The following is a 27,441-nucleotide window of genomic DNA, read 5'->3' as shown; positions in this document are numbered from 1 at the left end:
AGAGGCCAAAGGGCCTTAACGGTCACCTGAGTACAATACAATTTAGAGGATCCATAATCTGATAAATGAAGCTTTGTTTCCTCAAAAGCAAGAAAAATAGACTAGTATGATTAGCATCAACAAAATAATTGGTCTACATGTAGTATCTATCTGTCCCCCATTTATCACTATTACCATGCAGACTATTAACAAAATGTCTATTTTTTAACCCCATATTATTACTTCTCACATTAGCCTCTCTTGGCCTTTGAAGAACATTTAAAAAGATAAATTATTTTTGTCTCATTTTTATTCATCTATTATTTACAGGTCTACATGATCATTAAAACTATGAAAGTACTTTTTGTATTATACGATAAATATTCTTGCATAATTCTCATATTCTATTAACCTTTCAAATACATTGTTTACAGTGATTAATTATCAAAGATGAATGGCAAAGGGCAATAACTTTGCTCAGCAGAATACAAGTTTATAGAGCCCTGGCCAGGACCAGAACACTTGACTAAATGGTCCAGGTGTTCAAAATTCTGGTAACAAGAGGCCCAAGGGCCTTAACGGTCACCTGAGTATGATACAACAATTTAAAGGATGCATAGAGTATAATATGAACTGAAAGCCAAAAAGCAAGAAAAATAGGGTGATCATGATCAACAAAATAATTGGTCTTAATATTCATTGACAGTTTATAAATTATGTTCTATAAATCTGATCCCCATTTATCACTATCACCATACAGTATATTAACAAATTATCAATGCTTCTGTACTATTTTAATCCTTTGTTGAAATTTCTTACATTGGCCTCTCTTGGTCCTAGATGAACATTTAATAAGACAAGTTATTTTTGTCTCATTTTTATTTATCTACTACTTACAAGTCTATCTGATCATTAAAACTATGAAAGTACTTTTTGTATTATACAACAAAAGTTTTTGCATAATTATCTTATTCTATTTACCTTTCAAGTACATTATTTACAGTGATAAATTATCAAAAGTAAATGGCAAAGGGGAATAACTCCTCTCAGTAGAATACAAAATAATAGAGCCCTGGCCAGGACCAGAACACTTAACCAAATGGTCCAGATGTTCAAAAATCTGGTAAAAATAATCTTCCTTATTAAAACTTTTACTCTTTTGGCCTCTGATATGCCCAGGTGCGGAGAAGATTTTTAAAGAAATAATGCATTTTTACTACAGATTCACTATATTATCAATAGAGCCCCCCCCCCCTCCAACACCAGAGCTTCTGACCCTGGGACCATAAGTTTGCTCATTATAACTATATCACTTTGTTTATCTGCTTAACATCAGGGAGCAAACAGGATTATTTAATAGAATTAATGCATTTTTACTATATTATCAAGAGCCTCACCCTCACACCAGCACATCTGACCCAGGGGTCATGAAATTCACTACTCTGGAAGAAGCACTCTTGCTCATCATAACTATACACTTAGCTTCATTGCTTTTTTAACCAGAAGCAGAAATTTTCAAATAAATTTTGCTTTTTCACTTTATAATCAATAGAAGCCTCCCCCCTCCCCCTCACCAGAACCCTTAACTGTGGGGTCATAAAATTCACAATTTTGGAAGAGGCATCCTTGCCTATCATAACAATGTACTTAAATTGTTTAAACAATACCCAGGGGCAGAGAAGAAGATTTTCAAAGAAATAATTCACCTTCACTACAGGATCTATATAGCCCCGCCCTAGCACCAGAACTCCTGTCCCCGGGGCCATGAATTTCACAATTTTGGAAGAGGCATCATTGCTTATCATAACAATGTACTTAGTTTGTTTGAATAATACCCAGGTGCAGAGAAAAAGATTTTTAAAGAATTAAAACATTTTCACATTAAATCAATAGAGCCCCGCTATAACACCAGAACCCCTGATCCAGGAGCCACGAAATTCCCAATTTTGGAAGAGGCATCCTTGCTTATCAAAACTATGTATTTAATTTGTTTCAATAATACCCAGGAGCAGAGAAGTAGATTTTCAAAGAATTAAGGCATTTTTACTATATAATCAATAGAGCCCCGCCCTAACACCAGAACCCCTGCCCCTGGGGCCATGAAATTCATAATTTTGAAAGAGGCACTCTTGCTCATCCTAACTATGTACTCAGTTACTTTATTTAATACCCAGGAGCAGAGAAGAAGACTTTCAATGAATTAATGCATTTTCACTATATAATCAATAGAGCCCCTCCCTAACACCAGAACCCCTGACCCTGGGGCCATGAATTTCACAATTTTGGAAGAGGCAATTTTGCTTATCATAACTATGTACTTAGTTACTGTAGTTAATACCCAGGAGCAGAGAAGAAGATTTTCAAAGAAGTAATGCATTTTCACTATATAATCAATAGAGTCCAGCCCAACACCAGAACCCCTGACCCAGGGGACATGAAATTCACAATTTTGGAAGAGGCACTCTTGCTCATCATAACCATGTACTTAGTTACTTCATTAATACCCAGGAGCAGAGAAGAAGATTTTCAAAGAATTAATGCATTTTCACTATATAATCAATAGAGTCCAGCCCAACACCAGAACCCCTGACCCAGGGGACATGAAATTCACAATTTTGGAAGAGGCACTCTTGCTCATCATAACCATGTACTTAGTTACTTCATTAATACCCAGGAGCAGAGAAGAAGATTTTCAAAGAATTAATGCATTTTCGCTATATATACAATACAGCCCCACCCTAACACCAGAACCCCTGACCCTGAGGCCATGAATTTCACAATTTTGGAAGAGGCACTCTTGCTCTTCATAACTATATACTTAGTTAGTTTATTTAATACCCAGGAGCAGAGAAGAAGATTTTCAAAGGAATAATGCACTTTCACTATATGATCTATATAGCCCCTCCCTAGCACCAGAACCCCTGACCCTGGGGCCATGAATTTCACAATTTTGGTAAAGGGCTCAATGCTTATTACAATCATGCCAACAGTTTGACTGCTTGATGTCCAGGAATACAGAAGACGATTTTTAAAGATTGCATTAATTTTGGTGGTTTTAGCCCCACCCCTCAGACCCCAGGGGGGCAGGGACCATGAAATTCACAATTTTTTTTCCCCTTCACCCATAGATGCTATATGCCAAATTTGGTTGAAACTGGTTAAGCGGTTTCAGAGAAGAAGCTAAAAATGTTCAAATGTTAACGCACATCGCACGACTCACGCCGATGGACAAAAACGGATAGCAATAGGTCACCTGAGTGACTCAGGTGACCTAAAAAGTGAGGTCAAGGTCAAAAATGTTGATGCAATTGAATAGCACTTATCAATATCTATCAGCATATGAAGTTTGATAAAAATATCTTGAATAGTTTCTTTGAAACTGAGCTTTGAACTAAGCTAAATGCAAAGCATGGTGAAAGGACAGATGGAAGGATGGAAGACAGAAGGATAGAAGGATGGGAGGACAGAAGATGGACATGACAAACTCTATATGCCCGGACATATTCAGGGCAGGGCATAAAAAAAACTTTTCTTCAATTATTCCATTTAAAGTTTTGGCCCAAGTACATGTAGATGTCTGAAAGAGAGAAAGAAAAGGAAAAAGAGAAAATACCCTCTATTGCCTCACCCTAACCCCCCCCCCTTTCCCTCCCTTCACAGGGTCAAGATTTCAACAAACTTTAATCTACATACACTACCTGAGGATGCTTTCATATTAATATGATTAATCATGACATTGCTGTTCTTGTCAATGAGAAGATTTTTTCCTATATATTCCTATGTAAAACTTTGATCCCACAATGTGGCCCCACCCTACTCCATAGGGTCATGATTTGAACAAACTTGAATCTACACTCCCTAAGGATGCTTCTGTATTAATATGAATAATTATAGCTTTCACATTCTTGAGAAGATTTTTAAAGATATTTCCTATATATTCCTTTATAAAACTTTGGCCCCCTGTTGTGTCTGTGCCCAACCCCCAGGGGTCATGATCTGAACAAACTTGAATCTACACTACCTGAGGATACTTCTATATTAATATGACTAATAATGGCTTTGCTGTTCTTGAGAAGAAAATTTTTAAAGATATTTCCTATATATTCCTATGGTAAACTTTGACCTCTGTTGTGGCCCTGCCCTATCCCCAGGGGTCATGATTGGAACAAACTTGAATCTACACTACCTGAAGATACTTCTATAATAATATGACTAATCATGGCTTTGCTGTTCTCGAGGAGAAGATTTTTAAGGATATTTCTTATATATTCCTATGTAAAACTTTGACCCCCTGCTGTGGCCCCAACCTACCCCAGGGGTTATGATATGAACAAATCTGAATTTATAGTATGTAATGAAGCTTTCATATAAGTTTCATCTTTTCTTGCCCAGTGGTTCTTGAGAAGAAGACTTTTAAAAGATGCCACCAAATTTTCACGAATTCTTAATTATCTTGAAAGAGGGAGTGGCTCTTCCTGTGGAAAAATTTAAATCCCCTTCACCTAAGGATGCTTTGTGGCAAGTTTGGTTGAAATTGGCCCAGTGGTTCTTGAGAAGAAGTTGAAAATTTCAAAAGTTTACAGATGACAGATGACGGACGACAGATGATGGAGGACAAACGTACGCCAGCCACTCTTTGATCAGAAAAGCTCACTTGAGCTTTCGGCTCAGGTGAGCTAATGAAATATGTTTAGATTTTGCATTATGTTTTAAAGCTGACATGAACTCTTAAAAATGTGATATTTTCATCCTTGTACGACTTATTCCATTCCCGTACTCCCTTTTCCGCCATATTTCTTTCAGATGCGCTCACTTATTTTACCGGCTATATAAACCCTGATGCCTTTTTTACACTTGAGTGATTTTCTAGCCTGGCTGTCGGCATGTACACATCTCCGACAGAAGTTTTAGAACACGTCATGAACTGACCGAAAACATGTAGGCCTGTACACATCTCCGATAAAGCAGTTTTGGAACATGCAATAAATCTAACAATCCTACCAAAACTAGGAATTTTACTGAAAACTGGAAAGGATTATATAAATTTTGAATAATTTTGATGCAATGCATAAAAATCAAAACGGCAAATGCATGTTGATATACATTACATGTATATTTGAACAATAAAGAAGCTACCGCATGCATTTTTTTCCAAAACAACAACAAAAAAACACTGTACTTTTGAGCTTTATGCATGCTACACGGTATAAGCACATACTATGCAACTTACGCATTGAAGTAATGCATGCATGCATGCCGAGAAAACGCGTCGAACGCTTTGTACTCATCTGCCTGAAATACAGCTATTGCTACAGGGATGTGCACAAGTCGAAAGAATTACTTCCTATTTTCCTTTTATTGAAATATGCATCACAGAAGAAATAACTCCATTTGTAACTCAACGGTAAACAAATTGTCAGAAGCACTTGAACACACATGGTCCCTGCCGATCAGCATTTTTGGTCAGGGAAAATATCGAAGGTTGAAATGACACTGGTATTTGCCTGATTAGACAATATAGTCACGCAAATAAAACGTTTCAGAAATTGAATTAACTGTTGTTGGTACATGTAGAAAATATGTTCATGAATGTGGCTTCATTACAACAAATTTATTACATAAACATACATTCTTGTTAGGGATCTTACATCTTTTAAAGAAAATGAAAGGGGGGGATGGAATATGTAGAATACATATTTCAATATATTTTAAACAAACGTCGGAAAAAGGTCGAACTTTCCTTGATCAAATATATTTAAATACTTGCAATGAACTGGCCTCAACTATTTTAGATAAAAAAACCCTGATATATCTTTTATTTACACACACTGAACAATTTGTTTCTATAGACAGATTATTTTCAAATAATGACCCTTTTAGGCGTCACAAATCACAAGCACGATTGACACAATTACCAACAAGCACAGAGATTATTATGTGTATATAAAATAATCTAGAGTACATGTTTTTGTATATATTGAAGTTGAATAAGTAGTACATTAATAGTATATGTGAAAGTAATATTGATAATTGAAATAGTTCTACCGTGTACCCAAATGTGAAGTGGTGTGATTCAACAATCTTCGCGCGCATTGCCAAAGATATCACGAGGCGATGCAAAAGTACTAATTTTTACATTACATAAGTTTTTTTTAACAACTACACATATTTACACGTTTTAGATATTTAAAGAAATTTTGTGATGTGACTGAATGATCAAAATATGGTTGTGTGCATGTGTATTATTTCTTTAAATATTATATAATTAATAGTCAAAGTTGATAGGAAAGGAAAACAATGTGCCCCTGACAGTGTCCCCCCCCCCCCAAGTTTTTTTTTTATTTTGATATTGGTTATTTTTTTTTTTTTTCCTTGTCTAAAAAATTTTTGGTAGGAACCCTCTGTGCTCTTATAAAGAAACAAAAAACTGAATTTGTTTTCTCTGGAAAGTACATGGGAAGGGTCCACATGTTTCCATTCCCGTGAAATATAGTTTTCAAAATTGCTTTGTTCCCTTTTCGTTTGGGTGTGTAGGGTTTTTGCTTGTCAAAAAAAGGAGACAATTTTTTCAGCAGGTTTGATCCACCCTGCCCCAGAAAAATTCCTCGATCTGCCCTTTGAAAGACTATATCATTTCCCAAGATTTTTACTACATCGGATTTTATATGCATTATTACTCTTACATGTATGGATGCTTACACATGAGAGGGAGTATACATGTACTTGTATTGAAAATGCAAACAATATTTATCTATAATCTTGCGGTTTAGGTTTTAACATGCATTCTCTGTAAGCACCAAAAAATTTACTATAGGGCTTGGAAACGACATCTCTCCTATTTTGATGAAATTTGCACCATAGGTGCATCTTGGCACAAAACTAGGAAATATGGTGTTAGAAGTTTCACACGTGCACCCGGTTGCCATGGAGACGGGTCAATTGAATTTGGCCATTTTTGGCCCTTTTTGACCAAATAAAAACATGAAAATTGAGGAAATGTAAATGCATTTTTGTCTTTATGTAGTAAACTCAAACACAAATCATTGTATCATAAGAAAACATCAACTTTTAAGGTATACAGGGCATATAATCGGTTATTCCAGAATTATTCCCACTCTAAGAAAAAGGTCCTGTAAAATGACATTGTTTCTGAAAATGTGAAAAATGGGAAATTTGGTATTTTTTGAGAACTTTAAAGTTAAATAAAAAAAATTGTCTACGGAAATTTTTCAAATCTTATGTGTGTTTTATACTTCAGAATTAGGAGTGTCACCTCATGAAAAAATTGGAGTGGGATCTCAATTCTATTTTTAGTAACATGTATCTATAAATAGACATATTTCAGAAAAATCTAAAAAATCAAATTTGGGCAGAGTTTAAGATGCCATTGGTAGGTATTTAAGAAATATACTGTAAAAGTCAATATGTTAACCCTTGTACTGCCGGTACGCGATAAAGCGACGACCCAGATAACACCATCACAGTGCCGGTCGTCGATATAGTGCAGTCCGCCATATTTTCCGTTCAGTGCCGGTCGTAGATATATCGACTTTAGACACATGACGTTTTATTTCGTATTTTAGCCAATGAAAACTCGGGAATCCCTTCATTCCGTATAGAAATTCTAATAATAGAGATATTGAAGTTTGTTTCTAGGTATTTGATTGGTTAATTGGGGGAAATACTAATATTTTATTATTGGAAAACGAAACTTGAGACGAGTTCTTTGTTACGATATGAAAACAAAATGGAGGTTGTAGATGATGTGATAGAAGGAAATGTGATTTTAGACCAAGTAGATCCCGAGAATAGAGATCTTTTCAGAGAAATATTTCTCACTGAAGATTCGGATGAAGAATTTCTTGGCTTTGATCCTGAAGATTTGGAAAACGATGAAGGAACAGCCGAGTTTGTCGACACGTGGATTCAGGACAACCTCACTGTACACGCTCCTGTCTTCCGAGGTGAGAAGAAAATCAACGTTGATTTAGATGATGACTGTGAGATGATCGATTTTTTTAAACTGATAGTCACAGAACAGTTTCTGGAAGATATTTTGGTGCAAGAAACAAACAAATATGCGGCAGATTTCTTTAACTCGCCCCAAGGAAGGAACCTAAAGCCTCAATCGCGTTTCCGGAAATGGTCCGATGTTGATGTTGACGACATGAAGAGATTCATAGCTATTGTTATTGGTATGGGCCTTGTTCAACATCAAGACATCCAAGATTATTGGAGTAAGGATGAAATGTTGAGAACACCATTTTTTGGAAATACCATGACTAAGAACAGGTTTCTTATGATCATGTCGTTATTCCATCTAAATAACAATGACAATCATGTGCCCCGTGGTCAAGATGGACATGATCCGATTTTTAAAATCCGGAGGGCTTATGATCACTTTCGCCAGAAATTTGAAGAGTTGTATTCGCCAGGGGAAAATATTGCTATTGATGAAGGGATGATTGCTTGGAGAGGCAATCTCTCATTCCGTGTCTATATGCCGGACAAACCTGATAAATTTGGAGTCAAACTATTCATGCTCTGTGACTCGGCAAATGGATACTGTTCCCGTTTTGAAATGTACTATGGTACCCAGGAAAATCAGTCAAACAAAGGAAAAATATATGACCTGGTGATGAGACTGATGAATCCCTATCTAGGAAAAGGCCACAAACTCTATGTGGATAATTATTACACATCGCCAATTCTTTTCCACGACTTATTTCAGCGTCAGACGGGTGCCTGTGGAACCATGCGTGTCAACAGAAAGGGAGTCCCTGCAGATCTAAAAACTGTTAAACTCAAAAAGGGTGAAAGTGTGGCCATGACTAATGGGACCCTTCAACTGTTAAAATGGAGGGACAAGAGGGATGTACACATGTGTACCACAGTGCACAATGCAGAGTTCATTGACGTCCCTGGCAGAATTGATAGGACAACAGGACAGCCAATTCAACGCCCCCGCTGCATAGTGGATTATGATAAATACATGGGAGCTGTTGACAGGTGTGACCAAATGATTGCGTATCCGGCCTTCAAACGAAGAACCCTGAAGTGGTGGAAAAAGGTGTTTTTCCACCTACTTATGATGGCAACCCTAAATGCGTACTTGCTTTACAAGGAGCATTGCTTAAAACTTCGGAAGAAACCTGTGTTGCATCGAATCTTTAGACGAGAAATCATCAAATCACTGGTTGGTGAGACCACCCCTCAACCCACTGTGGTTCGTGGAGCAGCCAATCCTAGAGATGTTGAACGTTTGACTGGTCGCCATTTCATCTCCAAGATTGAGCAAAAGGAAGGACAGAAGTCAAAGCCACTTAGGACTTGTCCTGTGTGTTCAACCACAACAGGAAAGAGAAAAACTGTTGGAGATGGAAGAAAAACTGTTAGATCTTCATATGAATGCAAGATTTGTGACGTTGGACTGTGTGTACATCCTTGCTTCAAGCTGTATCACACGAAAAAGGACTATAAACAGGCCCACCAGCGTCTACAGGACCAAAATGTGGACAGTAGTGACTCAGACTAAATTAGACAATCTTTGATGTTTACTATCAAATATTGAAAGTGAAACTGAATTTGAAAAGTTATTATTGTTGATCTAACACAGGATAAAAAGTTTGCATTTTTCTTGTTTATACCACTCTGTGTTTAATGTGTTTTATGGACAGAATTATTCAATTTGTGAAGGTAATTTATTTAGAAATATCATCAGTTATAATGAAGTAATGAAAATAATTGAAAATGGAAATGAAAATTGAAACAGAAATAATTAATAATGAATAAATAATAAGTATTTTAAATTTTTTTGTACCAGAATTTGAATTATTTTGCTCTATATCTTTTTAACAAAGCAATATATCAGAAAGTTTTCTTCACATTCTTGTTCTTTGTTTCTTTCTGAAAAAAAGTTGCACAGATTGTTATCAGCAAAAATGATCAGAAAAAGGTGATAATTAAGATAATCTGCAGTGTGTGTAATTTGAGAGAAATTAGCAAATCAGCCTGGCACAGTCAGCGGCTGGAGCTCCTTATCAGCTCGGCACTCACAGATGCTGTTATCTATAGCATCACTGGCAGTACAAGGGTTAATGACAGAAACTGGACACCAATAACTACTATGCATATTATTTGAAGGGAGTTCCGTTTTCTATTTATAGCTTCAAATGCCTTAAAATAGACTTGTCTCATAATATGTGTAAAAATGACTATTTTCTATCATTTAGAAGCTCCACTAAAACATAAGTGATAAACATACTGCTATCACCAATATTTCATCAATTAGAACATGGGATAATACAATAACTCACACATTATTGAGGATAGGCTCTCATTTCTATAAATAGTACAAATGTCTAAAATTAGACACATGGGAAATTAACGACGAAATGTAGATTTTTGCACTAGTTCTCACATTAGAGATGAACAATTTGCATACTAACTGTCATTAACTGTAACTGACATAATGTGACTGACAAGTACAGGAAAGCATTAACTGAAATGCAGAATAATAAGCGGAGGTTTCCATTTCTATTTATAGTAACAATTGTTTAAAAATAGACATTCTGCAAATTATCAAGAAAATGTAGAATTTTGCACTATTTTCTCACATTAGGGATGGACAATTTGCAGACAAACTGCTATTAATTGTTAATAACATAAGGGGAACAACAAGTACAAGAAAGCATTAACTGAAATGCAGAATAATAAGCGGAGGTTTCCATTTCTATTTATAGTAACAAACGTTTTATAATTATGGAAGAAATGTAGAATTTTGCACTGTTTCTTACATTAGGGATGGACAATTTGCAGACTAACTGCTATTTACTGTTATTGACATCAGGTGACCGACAAGTACAAGAGAGCATTAACTGAAATGCAGAATAATCAATGGAGGTTTCAATTTCTATTTATAGCAACACATGTCTAAAAATAGACATATTGCAAAAAATCAAGAGAATATAGATTTTCGTACACTAGGAATGGAAATTTTGCCGATTAACTATTATTAACTGTTATTGACAAAAGGTGAATGACAAGAACAGGAAAGCATTTACTGAAATGCAGAATAATCAGCGGAGGTTTCGATTTCTATTTATAGCAACATACGTGTATGTCTAAAAATAGACATAGTGCAAATAATCAAGGAAATATATATAGATTTTTGCCCTATTTCTAACATAAGGGATGCTCAATTTGCAGACTAACTATTATTAATTTAATGTGACTGACAAGAACAAGAGAGCATTAGCTAAAATGCAAAATAATCTGCGGAGATTATTTCCATTTCTATTTATAACACCAAATACTTAAAAATACATATGTCTCAGCATATGAGAAAAAATGAAAATTTCCCCCAATTACAACCTTCACAAAAATATTTAAAATAACATTGCTCTCCAAAATATGCCATCTTCAAGTGCATGTGGTCATACAACACTTCACACATTAATGAGCATGGGCTCACCATTTTTTACTACAGTAACAATAAACTAAAAATATATGTAATGTATATATAGGAACTCCCATGGTTTGTGCTTGAATATGATTTTTATCCAACCAGTTGTGTGGTTTTTTTACTCCCGAGCCTTAGCGAGGGGATAAAAAACTCACAACGAGTTGGATAGAATTCATATCCAACCACAAATCATGGGAGATTCTTTTTATCCTATGTTTTATACATCACAATCAATGTTTTACACTGTTTTTATATAGGAATCTACTTCATTTTACTTCTCCACTCTCACGCTTAAACGCATTGTGACGTCATTACTGTGGGATATCAAAAAAAAAAATCCAATGAGTGATATCCACGGGATAAAGGGGTAAACATGTGTAAGATCACCTATTTTTCGTGGGGTTATTTTTTCGTGGTTTGAAGAAAAAATGAGTTGGTGAAGGAAATTTTCTTTGTGAATGAAGAAAAGCTTGGTTGATATATATCTGAATTTTACATTTCGTGGAGGACATATATTTGTGGGTCTCTCTATGCCATAAAACACCCACAAAATTTAATGATTTTACAGTATCTCAAATAATTTAGAAAATGTAGGTTCTTGCACTATTTCAAACATAAGAAGTGGAAAATTTGCAGATTTTCTGTCATAACCATATTGTGACTTACAAGAACTAGTCAATATTAATTGAAATGCAGAATTACCAGTACTAGTAGAGGTTTCCATTTCTATTTATAGCAATAAACATCAACAAAAACATACCCCTCAGCATATAAGGAACCAGAAGTCTCTGACGAGACTGTAGCTCTACTGGTATTTATTTAACAAAGGAAGAGAAAAGTAGCTAGCACTTGGACTTGACAGTAAATAAAAAAAATATATCCTTATTTAGCTTCTTTTTGTGTCAAGATTGCAGTTGGTCAAAAACTGTAATAGGAGTAGCTTTTGAAAGAATTGACGAAATTTCCTTTTTTATTTTTTTTGGTTACCATGACAACACTGTTATCTAAAACTAAAATCTAATGTGCAGGATTATGTGTCTTCTTGGAATCAGATCAAAGCAGTAGAAGAGGCTTCCTGATAGAATTTGACAGGAATTTTTAATTTTAGTCACCATTTCAACGCCATTCATCAAAACCAAAAACTGATAAGCAGAGTGATGTATCTCAGTGTAGTCTACTTGTATATAATTTAATTTTGGTTTTTACTCGTCATTTGATTGGATAAAAAATAAGTTTATACTATATAACCTGTGTTGCCTAGGTTACACTGACTTAAGTCAAAAACGTATCGATCCGCTTGATGTTACATTTTAATTATGTACAATTTGAAGGAGAAATTGTTATTTTTTCACACTTAGTGCCCGCTGAAATATGGCTAAAATAATAATGCCTTGGCATTAAACAGTAATCAATCAATCAATTACACTTGGTGAAGGAATATTAAATAATAAGGATTGAATTTAATAGCTACCCAGTATTAAAAGTAAGTCCCAATAAAGCTAAAAATGACAATCTTACACCAATTAGAAAATTCGTAGAAATTTTTTTTTTACAGTTCTACCAATCTCCACTATATTTCACACATTATTGAGAATGGGTTCTCCAGTCTTTTTATAGAAATATGTCTAAAATAGACATATTGTGATTTTTTGAAAGATGAAGATGCTCAGTATTTTAGACATTATGGATGGAAAATCTGCAGACTGTCATAAACATCATTTGGCTTACATGTACAATTATAAGTCACAGTTAATTGAAATAATTCAATAAACAAAAATAATTTACAAACATTTACCAATATCTTTAAAAAAAATTAAGTATGGTCCTTCATGCATATATTTCCATTGTATCATTTTTAGTGTTTGGTGGCAAAATTAACAAGAGGTCCAAGAGCTTTGAATCGCTCTTCTGATAAACTGTACAACCTATCATTTCTATTTGAAGCCTCTAAGTATCCTGTATATTTAGATAAAGTCTTGAAATTCCAAATCGTCATCTTGACCTACATTTTAGATGAAACACTCTGAGAACCCAAGATGATTCTAAGCCCATTAGTATCCGAAATATTGAATTATAGTCATATAAATTGAAAAGTAGGTCACGGTAACTTACTTTTCAGTCAATTTACTCCGAGGACCCAAGATGCATCAACTGACAAAGTTTGATGATGCTAACCCAATTAGTACCCGAAATATTTAATTAGAGTGATATAAATTGAAAAGTAGGTCATGGTGCCCTACTTTTCAGCTGACGTTTTTCGAGGACCCAAGATGCATCAACTTACAAAGTTTTATGATCATAGGCCTTAAAATGTCCAAATTATGCCTCTAAAACGCTTTGAAATCGAATGCCTGCAAAGTTCAAAAAGTAGGTCACTGTGACCTACTTTTTAATAAATATGTTTTATGGCCCCAAGATGCATCATCTTACAAGATTTAATGATTCTAAACCTCTCAGTATTCGAATTAATGACCTTAATTGTTTTAAAAAAGATTAGCCATAAAATTCAAAAAGTAGGTCAAGGTGACCTACTTTTTAGTCAACGTACTCCGAGGACCCAAGATACATCAACTGACAAAGTTTGATGATCATAGGCCTTAAATTGTTCAAAATATGCCTCTAAATCATTTTGAAAAAGAATGGCTGCAAAATTTAAAAAGTAGGTCACCGTGATTTACTTTTGAGTCAACATGATATGAGGTCCTCAGATGCATCAACTGACAAGATTTGATGATCCTAGTTCTTAAAATAAACAAAATATCAACATTATAATATAATGTAATTTTTGGTCAACTTTGAAGAGACCTTGAGACCATGCCCTTTGCCCCAGGGTGATTTCCCGTGCAAATTTTAATCTACAACATATCCTTATCCTTTTGTGTAAGTTGGTGATAATCTGCCCAGTGGTTTTTGAGAAGAAGATTTTTTAGCATTCAGTACTTTTGTTTCTATTTTCCTAATTATCTCCCCTTTTTTAAGGGTCACAACCCTAGTTTTAGTAAAAATGGGAGTTGTTGGGCCAAGGATACCCTGTAACAAATTTGACAATAATTGGCCAAGGGGTTCTTGAGTTATGGCCCATATTCTATAAAGCTTACACACATCGCACAAATGGCCATAGCATTAGCTCTTTGAGCCTTTGGCTCAGAAGAGCTAAAAATGGAAACCTCCACCGATTATTCTACTTTTCAGTTAATGCTGTGTTTTTCTTGTCGAATACATAACCTTTTTAACAATAAGTCTGCAGATTTCCCATCCCTCATGTGAGAAATAGTGCAAAATTCTACATTTCGTCTATAATATGATTTTTAAAACATTTGTTACTATAAATAGAAATGGAAACCTCCACTGAATGTACTGCATTTCAGTTAATGCTGTCTCGCTCTTTTCAGTCGCCTTATGTTAACAACAGAAAATAAGAGTTAGTCTGCAAATTGTCCATCCCTAATGTGAGAAACAGTGCAAAATTCTACATTTCTTTAATAATTTGCAGTATGTCTATTTTTAAACATTTGTTACTATAAATAGAAATGGAAACCTCCGCTTATTATTCTGCATTTCAGTTAATGCTTTCTTGTACTTGTTGTTCCCCTTATGTTATTAACAATTAATAGCAGTTTGTCTGCAAATTGTCCATCCCTAATGTGAGAAAATAGTGCAAAATTCTACATTTTCTTGATAATTTGCAGAATGTCTATTTTTAAACAATTGTTACTATAAATAGAAATGGAAACCTCCGCTTATTATTCTGCATTTCAGTTAATGCTCTTCTGTACTTGTCAGTCACATTATGTCAGTTACAGTTTATGACAGTTAGTATGCAAATTGTTCATCTCTAATGTGAGAACTAGTGCAAAAAATCCACATTTCGTCATTAATTTCCCATGTGTCTAATTTTAGACATTTGTACTATTTATAGAAATGAGAGCCTATCCTCAATAATGTGTGAGTTATTGTATTATCCCATGTTCTAATTGATGAAATATTGGTGATAGCAGTATGTTTATCACTTATGTTTTAGTGGAGCTTCTAAATGATAGAAAATAGTCATTTTTACACATATTATGAGACATGTCTACTTTAAGGCATTTGAAGCTATAAATAGAAAACGGAACTCCCTTCAAATAATATGCATAGTAGTTATTGGTGTCCAGTTTCTGTCATTAACATATTGACTTTTACAGTATATTTCTTAAATACCTACCAATGGCATCTTAAACTCTGCCCAAATTTGATTTTTTAGATTTTTCTGAAATATGTCTATTTATAGATACATGTTACTAAAAATAGAATTGAGATCCCACTCCAATTTTTTCATGAGGTGACACTCCTAATTCTGAAGTATAAAACACACATAAGATTTGAAAAATTTCCATAGACAATTTTTTTTATTTAACCTTAAAGTTCTCAAAAAATACCAAATTTCCCATTTTTCACATTTTCAGAAACAATGTCATTTTACAGGACCTTTTTCTTAGAGTGGGAATAATTCTGGAATAACCGATTATATGCCCTGTATACCTTAAAAGTTGATGTTTTCTTATGATACAATGATTTGTGTTTGAGTTTACTACATAAAGACAAAAATGCATTTACATTTCCTCAATTTTCATGTTTTTATTTGGTCAAAAAGGGCCAAAAAGGGCCAAATTCAATTGACCCGTCTCCATGGCAACCGGGTGCACGTGTGAAACTTCTAACACCATATTTCCTAGTTTTGTGCCAAGATGCACCTGTGGTGCAAATTTCATCAAAATCGGAGAGATGTCGTTTCCAAGATTTTTTGGTGCTTACAGAGAATGCATGTTAAGTAATCCTTAAACTATCTTTTAAGATTTTCTCAAAATACAAGAAATTGAATAGGTACCAAATTTTAGACTACCTGCGGAAACTCTCCAATATGGAAAGACTTTCTATACATGCATATAAAACAGGCACGTAGCACCGTTTCTCAAAATGTGTGTATGCGAGGGGGAGCGGGGCAGTATAATGATTGATAAGCAAAAGAAAAACTTTAGGCAATTAAAAATTAGGGGAAGTGAAGAAGAAAAACAGGCATTTAAAAAAAACTCTGTAGTCAGAGGAGGGACAGATTCCATTCATACTATCATTTTCGGCAGAAAAATATTTGAGTACAATGTACAATAATGTTGGATTAGAGTTGGGGGGAGGGGGGGGGGGGGGGGGCAGCCAGTCTTAAAATAAAAAAAATCCCTGTCGAATGCGTGGGTGGGGGATGCCCCCCTTTTTTCGAGCATAATGTTTTACTGTTTAGTATGAAATACACAATCAGAGGCTGATCTCCTCCACATTTTGTTGCACTATAGTCAAATCCTCGAAAAAGTTGCCCCCCCCCCCCCTCCCCGCCACAAAATAGGATTTTGGAGATTTTTTTTATATTATATTTTTTATTTATTTTTTTATTATTATTATTATAACTTTTATTATTACTATTATTTATTTATTTTTTTTTTTTTTTTTTTTTTGCTTGTCAAAGATTTTTCAGGTAAAGTGTCAATTATTTCTTAGATGCAACGTGCCTGAAAGACACTCTGAGAAAAGGGAGTATCCCCCCCCCCCCCCCCGGCTCCACGTATGTGTATATTTGTTAATTTGCGTTCTGGTTAAATGCTCTCATGTCGTGTTCTAAATCATTTTTTTTTTACACCAAATTACTCAGTTAGTTTTTAGATAATCAGCAATCAGACTTTTTTTTTAGTGATTTCTTATTTTTTACCCAGTCGCGCAAATACTAATTCCCTTTTTTACTTTTGATATTTTCCCCGACCAAAATCTTATCAGCACGGACTAAGCGTATTCGAGTGCTAGGCTGTACGATGAAGTGACAACGTGCTTACTGTTGAGTATTTATGGAGTTTATTACTTTTTGTGATGCATATTTCAATAAATGGAATATAAGGTGTAAATTATTCGGCATGTGCACATCTTCGAACAGGTACAGTGGTCTATTTCCAGGTATGAATAAGTTTACAGTGTTCGGCGTGTTCTCTCGATATGCATCAATTGTATTTGAATGCATATGGACATGCATAGGAAATACACTGGTGGAGTGATGGTTTGTTCCATTCTTACGATAGATTATTGCAAATTGTTTGTACGAGTTTTACTGTGTATTATTTCAAGTTTACTGTGCATATATTGGTATGCTTTTAAAAAACACGCACAACTATGTTTCTTCTTCCAAACTTGCATTTATGTTATTCAAAACGATAATTATTCATGATTATCGTTATGACTGTTTTTATCCGTTCTGGTTTTAAAATGTTTTCATCAATTCATGTGTTCCCCAAATACTTTACTATCGGAGATGTGCACGCGTCGATAGCCAAACCAAAAATTCACTCAAGTGTAACGAGGGCACTGGGGTATATATCGTTACAATAAGACAAATATGGCGGAATAGTTGGTATGAAACAAGTCGTACATTGATGCAAATTTTGCGTTTTTAAGAATTCATGTCAGCTTTAAGTAGCTACTATTGATGTTGCTGCTACGCTATAAGACTATCAACCTTCTAACCACAATTCTTTGATCGTCAGTGACTATAGCTCAATCATTTTAATGTAGGATGCAAATTTTGTAGCAAAAGTCTGTTATGCCCTGAACTTTATGGCATGTTTGATATTGTAAAACTAATGTCAGGACTCACCTTTCTTTGACTTGGCTCCTATTTTCAATTTTGATGGCCAAGTGATTTGCGTGTTGCTTTCACTCATGACCTAATACATAAAAAAAATCTTTTAATAACCAAGCAAAAAAAAAAAAAAGAAAGGAAGAAATGAATGGAATGCAAATTTTTATTTATGTTATGATACAACATCACTTCCTCTCTATTGATGAAGGACTAATTCATGAATAAATTCAAAACAAACCACAAGTAGAGAAAATTTATCATAATTAAGTCAAAAACAACTTAAAATATTGATACAACTGATGAATTGGTAATGTAGAAATTAGACAATCAATAGACAGAATGCATTTTCCTCAAACAATTAAAATTATAATCAACAAATACATGTATGTATATTTTTTTCAAATATATATAACACAAATTCAAATTTAGAAATACTTTTAAGAATCAGATAAATGTGCTCTTCACTCAGGAGATTATGATGACCATTAAATCAATGGGGTTTAAGGCTTTAATTTCCTCTCCCCAATTTAGGCCACTGTGTAAAATGAGATGATAATTAGGTTACCACATGGTTCATTGTCTGACATCTTTGCATAAGACAGCTAGTACAAGATTTAGTCAGGTGGCAAAGGATAGTTTCGGATTAAGTACCAGTCAAAAATTAGAAAAAATAGAGGAACCTAAGGTTTGAATGTATATTATAGGTAATTTTATTGCTAGAATATTTTATGTGTGCATTTGGAGGGAATTGGTGGCCTTGTATATTTTATTGATAAATGACACTTTAGTGTCACTACTACTGTTAATGGGATATGGACTAGAAATACGAAACTAAGATCAATCAAAGTACTGAAAGTACTGAAAGCCGGGCTTTAATATGTTCGAGTGTATTGTCTAATCCTAAATTAGTACATATTTGAAAATCTTTCTTTCTGACCATTGATATTTAACAGGTAGAGTTTGTATGATTATGATTAACAATAACCCATCTACCAATAATTAAAATTTACGGTCCAGAACCCAACGTTAAGACCCCAGGATAGGACTTAGTGATATTTTTAATGAAAATACATTTATACCTTTCTAAACATTAAGCTCACAATGGTTATGCATGGTAACAGTGCACTTTGAGTGGTTTTGCTGATTCATACAGGCACATACATAGTATCGGAGGAGCTATGGGTGTCACCATTTTTCAAACAAAAACTTTTACAATGGACAATGTACATTGAAAAGTTGCTTGACTCTTCACAATCAAATTTAAATTGGAACTTTCATCTCACTCTTCGTAATATAAACCAGGTATTTATCACGAGCGACGAACAGATTTACTAAAAGCAAAATGGATAGTCTAATTTTAATTAGATTGAACCCATCATTTTTTTGTAGCATATTAAAAGTACGGTAATTTGGTAATGAATTAATGAAATTCGAAATGTGAAAGTAAGTTGTAGCCCACCCCTATTCCTTCTCCAACGGAATAGGATTTTCGGGTTTGGACAATTCTCCTTTTTTCTGATAATGATACTACATGCCTGTATTAATCAGAAAAGAAATATTCTTTATTTTTGGTCCTCTAGGAAACCAGCTGCACGAAAATTATAATTATCTAATCTTTATGACATGACTATGAGTCTAGTTCTAGTTCCAGGTTCGGCCATAATGGTCATTGCCTGAGAAAATCATGATGTATTCAGGTCTTTATGGCTCGTACATAGATGGCTCTTCATTCTGAACAGGAAGTTTTGAAGCAAAGACTAACCAACTTTTTCTGAAAAATTATAATGTGTTGTACTTAGATAAAGACTTATGAACATTTTTATATGTTGTTTTCTTTTAATTATATATTAACATAAACGATTTTTATTTCCCAGCACCCTTGAGAGCTTGCATGTGTTTTAAGACCTTTTTTTTTGGAATGCGCGCGCACGCTCAATATACTGTAAAGCGCTTTGGGAGTACATGCGAGATGAATCCAAGGTGAGAAGTCTCGAACAAAATTTTCACATTCAAAACATACCATTGACTTTTCACTAAAAATTTGATCTGAATTTGTAAGCATAAAAATTTTCGACGCTAAATTGATTATTAAATGGGTATATATTGGATCTCCCATGATTTGTAGTTGGATATGATTTTTATTCAACGAGTTGTGTGTTTTTTATCCCCGAGCCTTGGCGAGGGGATAAAAACACACAACGAGTTGGATAAAAGTCATATCCAACTACAAATCATGGGAGATTCTTTTTATCCCTTGTTTAATACTTCACAACCAATGTTTTACACTGTTTTATATAGGACACCACTTTATTTTACTTCATCACGCTAACGCAAAAACCATTGTGACGTCACAACTGCACTTAACTGTGGATTATGAAAAATTTATCCAATGAGTCATATCCACGGGATAAAGGGGTAAACATGGGATAAAAATAATTATTTTATATATTATACATAAACATATTCACATGAAATTTCTATCTTAAAGTTTACATTTTTATTTATTTATATTCCATGCTTCACAGAATATAAATCTTTATCCCAGTCATTTAAATTAATACTATTAAATTAGAATATTAACCAAATGGAATCGCATTGTTTATTTCATATTATGAAAGAAAACAAATAGTTTTGAACTTCATTTACATCACCTTTACACAAGATCTTAGTCGCTCGTGTGGCGCAGTGGTAAGAGCGTCTGCTCTAGCGTCGCGAAGTAAGGAGTTAATCCTTACGTCGCGGGTTCGAATCCCACCGTGGGACGTGGAGACCGGTCCTTCCGTTGAGACCGTATAAACCGAGGTCCCGTGTCGCAATAGGTACTTGCACGAAAAAGATCCCTCACTGCTCAATGGCCGTAAGTGCCGAGTATAGGACAAAATTTGGAGCTCTCCACCGGCAAGTGGTAGTGTCTCCGTATGAGTGAAAAAATTTTCGAGAGGGACGTTAAACAACATACAAACAAACAAACACAAGATCTTAACCATCATAAGGATTTTTGTTCGAAATTATTTATTAGAAAGGAGAAAGTTATTTTAATTGCATTCAGGGTTATCGAAGTAATACCGTATTTTCAAACCCTTTTCTTTAAACGCATTAAAATTTTAACTTTTTTATTTGAGTAGTAATATATTGAAAACATTACAGCATTACCAGTATTACAACTGTAAGATTAATCTTCATGAATATTTACATACATACATCATTAGGCTAAAAAATTTTTGTTTGTTTCCGGTTATACCCGACTGACCTCCTACACATTTTTTATTTTTTTTTTTAATTCTACCAATAACATATGGCTAGTGAGGAGAATATATAAGTCATTTGTTTTATTTAATGTCACTAATTTAAACATTTAAGGTCACTAATTTTAACTTTTAAGAAAACAATTATTTTTTTACAAAAAATGTTTGTCTGTCAATTGCCAAACTTTTTTTTAAAAGAATGTTGAACCATATGGTTTGCTGATTTTTCTTTAGATATATTTGAATTAGAATTTAATTTTTAAAAAAAAATTATATTCATATTGGTTTTATAATTTATGTAATTCATAGTTAAAGAAATGCACATATTTTTAGAGATATTCTTAAAGTTTCAAACAAACAGTACTTTTATCGCCGACTAGATACACCAGATACACCATGTACAATTGTCAGGCGACCTAATTCAGGTATAACGCACATTAATTAATTCTTTAAACTCCAATTTACTTATCTATTTAATTGCTGAAAGACAAAACAGAGAATATAACCACTCACATAACATCGACGAAAATGATATGAAATATAGCAACCTGTCGAAAAGCCCACGCTTATTGAAAATAGTTCGCTTACAATATGCATTCAGTAGCGTATGTGCACAAATTGTTATATCACGATTACCCTAATAAAGTAAATATCTAATTCCTCTTTCAATTTAATCCTCAAACAAAAATATTGATCAATTAACAATTCCGTAGATTGAGATGTAAAAAATATTTGTTTAAGTATTGTCTTTCAATGTGACTATTTTGTTTATCGGAAGCGTCTGCTTTGACGCTGTTAGGCTTTTTGTTTACTTTTCTGAACATGTGCTATTTATAGTAAGGCAGTCGATCACGATGCCTACAGCCAGGACTTTGCTTTCAGCAAAGCCCGGCTAAAAATCACTCTTCTGTTATTTCACCAGAAAAGCGGGGTGGGTTAATATGATGAATTGTAGCTTGAAAACGAGGTGGTTGAGCCATTATATCTTGCTGTTCAATGGTATGTACAAGTGCAATTTGTGTGGTAGCTTAGGGCATTAGCACGGGCCTGGAAGCAGTTGCGGATGCGGCGAAATAGTGAAAATAGGCTTAATTTACATGAAATTTTGAGATTGTCCCTGTGCCATCATTAGGGCTCATTGTGTAAGTTGTACATGTTTTATTCTTTTGAAATTAAGGATTTTACAAGGTGGTGGGTATATTGTTTTTTTTTAATAAACACAATGCCTCAAAAGAAAACTAAAGAAACTATAATATATATTAGTTGCTTTATTAATCACACAGTTCTAGAACATAATTTTTAGTTTCTAGGACATTGGACATTGGCAGCGACTATTGATTACATTTTTTTTTGTCTACAAAGGGTTTGAAATTAAGGATTTTACAAGGTGGTGGGTTTTTTTTTAATAAACACAATGCCTCAAAAGAAAACTATAGAATTACAAGACGTACCCCCCCCCCCTCGGGTTTTTTTTTTACACCATATAAAATTTTAATGATAAATTGAAGTTTAACTCTAGATCTGTAATGAAACATTATATTTACCATTCTGAATAAAGTGCATTTAATGAATTACATGTATCTGGTCATGCTGCAGATATGAATATCCTTTTTTTCTTCAAACTTCAAACGGGCACTTGTTTCTATAATAATTTTTTTTTCCCAATGGTACAATTACAGAAACAAGTGCTTATTATATTTAGCCATGCATGTACAGATTTGCAGATACAACAGTAAGATCTTCGGTAATCCCCCCTTCCCCCCCCCCCCCCCCCCCTTTTCCTGCAAAATGTTCCTGTCTGATGCAATGTACATATTACCTTTGCAAAATATAAACAGAACCTAATTTAATCGAATGAAATTATTTTTTATTTTTACTAAATCAAAAAATAAATCAATCAATCAATAATTAAAGAAATGAAAAGAAAATCAATCCATTTACAGAAAACAAACACAATTTAATCAATATTTTTTCAAACCAATAACTATAAAGTTTATTTGTCAGTAATAAAATGACTTTTTAATATCAAACTATAATTGTAAAAACATTAAATGTTGTTAGAGATTATATATTACAAATATTTTTTTTTTTTTCAGAGCGTAGTTTAGAGTCTAGTGATAGATGATGATAGGCATTTCACTGGGCAGGTCACATATGCAACGACAACAATTAATTAATTACAACTGAACACTGAGTATTTTATCACTTTTTATAGTACTGGTGTAGCGAGTTTTAATCTTAACTTAATGTGAATGATTGCAATTCTAAACTAATCCTTGCTTATCTTTTAAATTTCGTTATAATTTTAATACCGAGAGATTCCGAATAAAAAATCGAGATTGAGGCCAAAGCGTGCGAGAATTGTGTACAAAGTGTTGAGAAACATGTACAAAGCATTTCGTGCATGCTTTCATGTAAACCGTGCAGCCTTTCATGCAAAGCGTTTCATGTAAACCATGCAGCGTTTTGTGCAAACCATGTAGCGAGCGTGTACCGTTCATGCAGCGTGCATGTGGGGTAGTAGCAAGTTTCAGGGTCTGTACAATACGAATCAATAAATTCTCAAAATAAATTATATATTTACCATCCTTATAACATGCTCTATGAACCATACTAGTATCAAAGAAAAATTTAGAAATTGAAAAAAAGATTTCTAAAATTCACTTCCTTGAGTGACCTGAAGTGCTGACGATGAAGAAAAGTAGCGACAAAAGCCCTGAAAGTTTGGCATTTATATTTTTTACCTTTCTTGAGATTATCCACAAACAAAATGCCATTTTGAATACAAAAAAATGGTCAAAAACTCAGCACCAAAAGTGAATTTTCGAATTTTCTCTCAGATAGATCTAACTTGTTACAACACATAACTCCTGAAAATTACAAATCCATCCAATAGTCTCAGAGAAATCATGTGCACAAAATCAGAATGTCCAAAAAAAAATAGAAGAATAATAACTAGAAACTCGTTGCAAGCAACAAGAGGTATTCCATCCAAATAACCATCCTTCTATGTGATATTCTTTGCATGTAAGATGTAATTCTTTGCATGTAAAATTACATCTATATGCAGGGTTCGACACTAACGCTAGCCCGGGGCACCTGAAAATTGAGGTCAGACTACTATACATGTCTTCGAGCTTGTCTTGCAGGGCTACTGCTATTTATTATCAAACACTCACTCGGAGCATTTAAAAATTAATTTAAAAACACACAAGTCCTGATTTTGTTACTTTGAATCAACCGTGTTTCACTATTCTTGGTAACTTACCTTATCGTTTTACATTGCAAGACACATCCACATGTGTGACAACCAACCACTTATCAAAAGACTTATCTGATACAAAAAAATATTAAAGAAATAAACATCATGTGTTAATTAAAAAATTAGCAATTTAATTGATTAAATTTTCCTTATTGAAGAAATATTTGTGTTGAAAACGTTGCGTGGTTTTCCTCATCCATGTCATAGCATTGTTGGTGGGTGAAACACGATGCATTATGAACTGACAGATTGATAGAACGGCAATTTTAAAACCTTTCATGACCATTTATTGTTTTTGACAACACAAAAAAAAAATAAAAAATAATTACTGCATTTGTAGTCCCCTACAGTTTGGGTTATTTCAAATCATGTATGTACATGACCGCAACCAAATAAATTGCACACGCTGCACACTTACTGAATATGTCAGTTATTTTTGTCACATATAGCTTTCTTTAAATGCAAGGAATATAAAAGTTAAAGTATGAAAAAGCAACAGCTATTAAAGACTAGAGCCCAGCTCGTTGCAATGCAACAAATAGGTCTTCCGTCGGAGCTCCTGACAGGACATAATGACCTTGAGTCAAGGTCATGGAATTCTAGGGGTATCAACTTGCAATGTTTCAACAGTAGAAAGACAGTAAAGGAATGTAAAATTCCCCTGTCAGTAAACTTGAGCTTGTCCAAATAACCTTGCGTCAAGCCATGACACATTCTGCAGATGGTTAAGGGCAAACACCATCTGTATGTCACCAACATAAAAAAATTCACAGTCACGTATTCTTTCAGACTATTCATCCAAAACATCATATTCTAAGTGACCTCGAATTTAAGTCAAGGCAATTACACACTCTGAATGATATATTTATCATCTTTTCAGTGAAATGCAAATGCATGCAATTTTTTCTATTACAAAATTATAGACCTTTTTGTTTGTTTGTTTGTTTGTTTGTATGTTGTTTAACATCCCTCTTGAGAATTTTTCAATCATATGGAGACGCCACCATTTGCCGATGGAGATCTGCAAATTTTGACCTATACTCAGCACTCATGGCCACTGAGCAGTGAGGAATCTTTTTCGTGCCTGCACCTACTGCCATACGGGACCTCGGTTTATATGGTCTCATCCGAAGGACTGGTCTCTGCGTCCCACAGTGGGATTCGAACCTGCGACGTTAGGATCAATTCCTTACTCCAAGACTCTAGAGCAGACACTCTCACCACTGCGCCACTTGGGCAACTACACCTTTTTGAATTATACATTCATTATATCAGTGACCTTGAACTTGCCTAAATGACCTATGTTAAGGTCAAAAACAACCTTTGAACAAATTATGAGCTTCCAATGATACTCAATGAAAAAGATATACCTGGAAAAGAATATCACACTTTTCTGTCAGTGACCTTGATCAAGGTCAAAATACATCCTTGGATCATAAGCAATCTCTGTATCAAGAAAAATCTTCCAGTGATTTTAAATTACAAAGTTATAGCATGGAAAAAAATAATATTTATCTGCCAGTGACTTGAACTTGCCGGAAAAACCTTGGTTCAAGGTCAGGACAAACACATCTCAAACAATCTGAGAAAAAGTTTCCTGTGTTCTTCCCACCCCTTATAAATTTATAATCCAGGAACAAATTTTGCAACTTTCTCTGCCAGTCTAGTACAATGTTATCTCAGACCAGTGGACCATAAGCAATCTTTGTTCCAAGTATGAGCTTCCAAAATTATAGTACATACAATAATCTTACACTTTTCTGCCAGTGACCTTGAACTTACAGGAATGACCTTGGATGAAGGTCGTGGCAAACCCTTTTATCATAAGCAATTCTTGTATCAAGTATGAGCTTCCAGTGACTCTCTATTACAAATAAATGGGTCGGACAAAACTTTGCTATTTTTTCCAGTGACCTTGAACTTGCCAGAATGATGTTGGATCAAAACCATGACACACCCTTGGATCATTAGCAATCTTTGTACCAAGTATGACCTTCCAGTTTCTTCATAACAAAGTTATATCCTGGGCAGACTATCACGCACAGAAGGACAACTAGGCCGATGTGTGATTCCAAAAGACTCAAAACACCCCCATCCCAAACCCACACACTTCGTTTGGGGGGATATATAAATTCCTATGTTAAATTATGGCCCAAAATCTTCTCCCTGGAATCAAGATTTGAAAAAAAAAAATTGAATGTATGCTATGTTGGAATTTTTCTTATTCCAGTCCAGGGTTTCTTGAGAATACTATTTTCAAATGACCCTGTGCATGGATCTAGAGGGGGTTGGGGGCAGTGTTCGAAATAAGCGTCGACCCGTCGGTCCTGCACCGACGTACAAACGGAAGGACTCACGGATAGTATAACTAAATGGGTCCTTGAAATAAATTTGGGCCGATGATGATTTGCCGGTAAACAAATTAATGTCAATCACATCTTCTCGGACCTTTCCAGCGAGCTTGGAAAAATACACAGCTGTTTTTCTTTACCGCTTGTTGGAAAGGCTTAAGAAGTTGCGATTGAATTTAACGTATATTGGTTTATGCATTTACATTAACTTTTATGTCTTTCCTGCATTTTAACAATTTTAATTGGATATATTAAACAAATTAACCAATGAGCGTATTTAAACGAAATTGGATTTATGATGGGTAAAACTTGTTATTTTTATCAAGATCGTATCAATTCTTCTTTTCATGTTCATTTTAAATAAATACTGAAGATTTGATTTTTTTTCTGCATGGAATAAATTCACGCTATATGTATGCGGTTACAAACTCTCCACGGAAAATTGCCCAAGTATACTTAAGTACATTTTATCAACATGCATGTAT

General features: G+C 34.3%; 1 protein-coding gene across 1 annotated transcript in view; it reads right to left on the bottom strand.

Annotated features, from left to right (window-relative positions):
- The window catches only part of LOC133191008 (protein bicaudal C homolog 1-like), a 524,664-nt gene that overhangs the window by 424,463 nt on the left and 72,760 nt on the right, over nucleotides 1-27,441 (bottom strand). Inside the window, exon 3 of the mRNA XM_061326674.1 lies at nucleotides 18,114-18,183. Coding sequence (XP_061182658.1) covers nucleotides 18,114-18,183 — 70 coding nt within the window. The remainder of the gene's footprint in view (nucleotides 1-18,113; nucleotides 18,184-27,441) is intronic.

The sequence above is a fragment of the Saccostrea echinata genome, unplaced genomic scaffold (genome assembly GCF_033153115.1).
Source record: "Saccostrea echinata isolate AGI-Se365-2 ecotype Australia unplaced genomic scaffold, CSIRO_AGI_Sech_v1 ptg000022l, whole genome shotgun sequence".
Taxonomy (NCBI): Eukaryota; Metazoa; Mollusca; class Bivalvia; order Ostreida; family Ostreidae; genus Saccostrea; species Saccostrea echinata.
The sequence above is the reverse complement of the archived record's forward strand: the minus strand, read 5'-3'. Positions and strand labels throughout refer to the sequence as shown.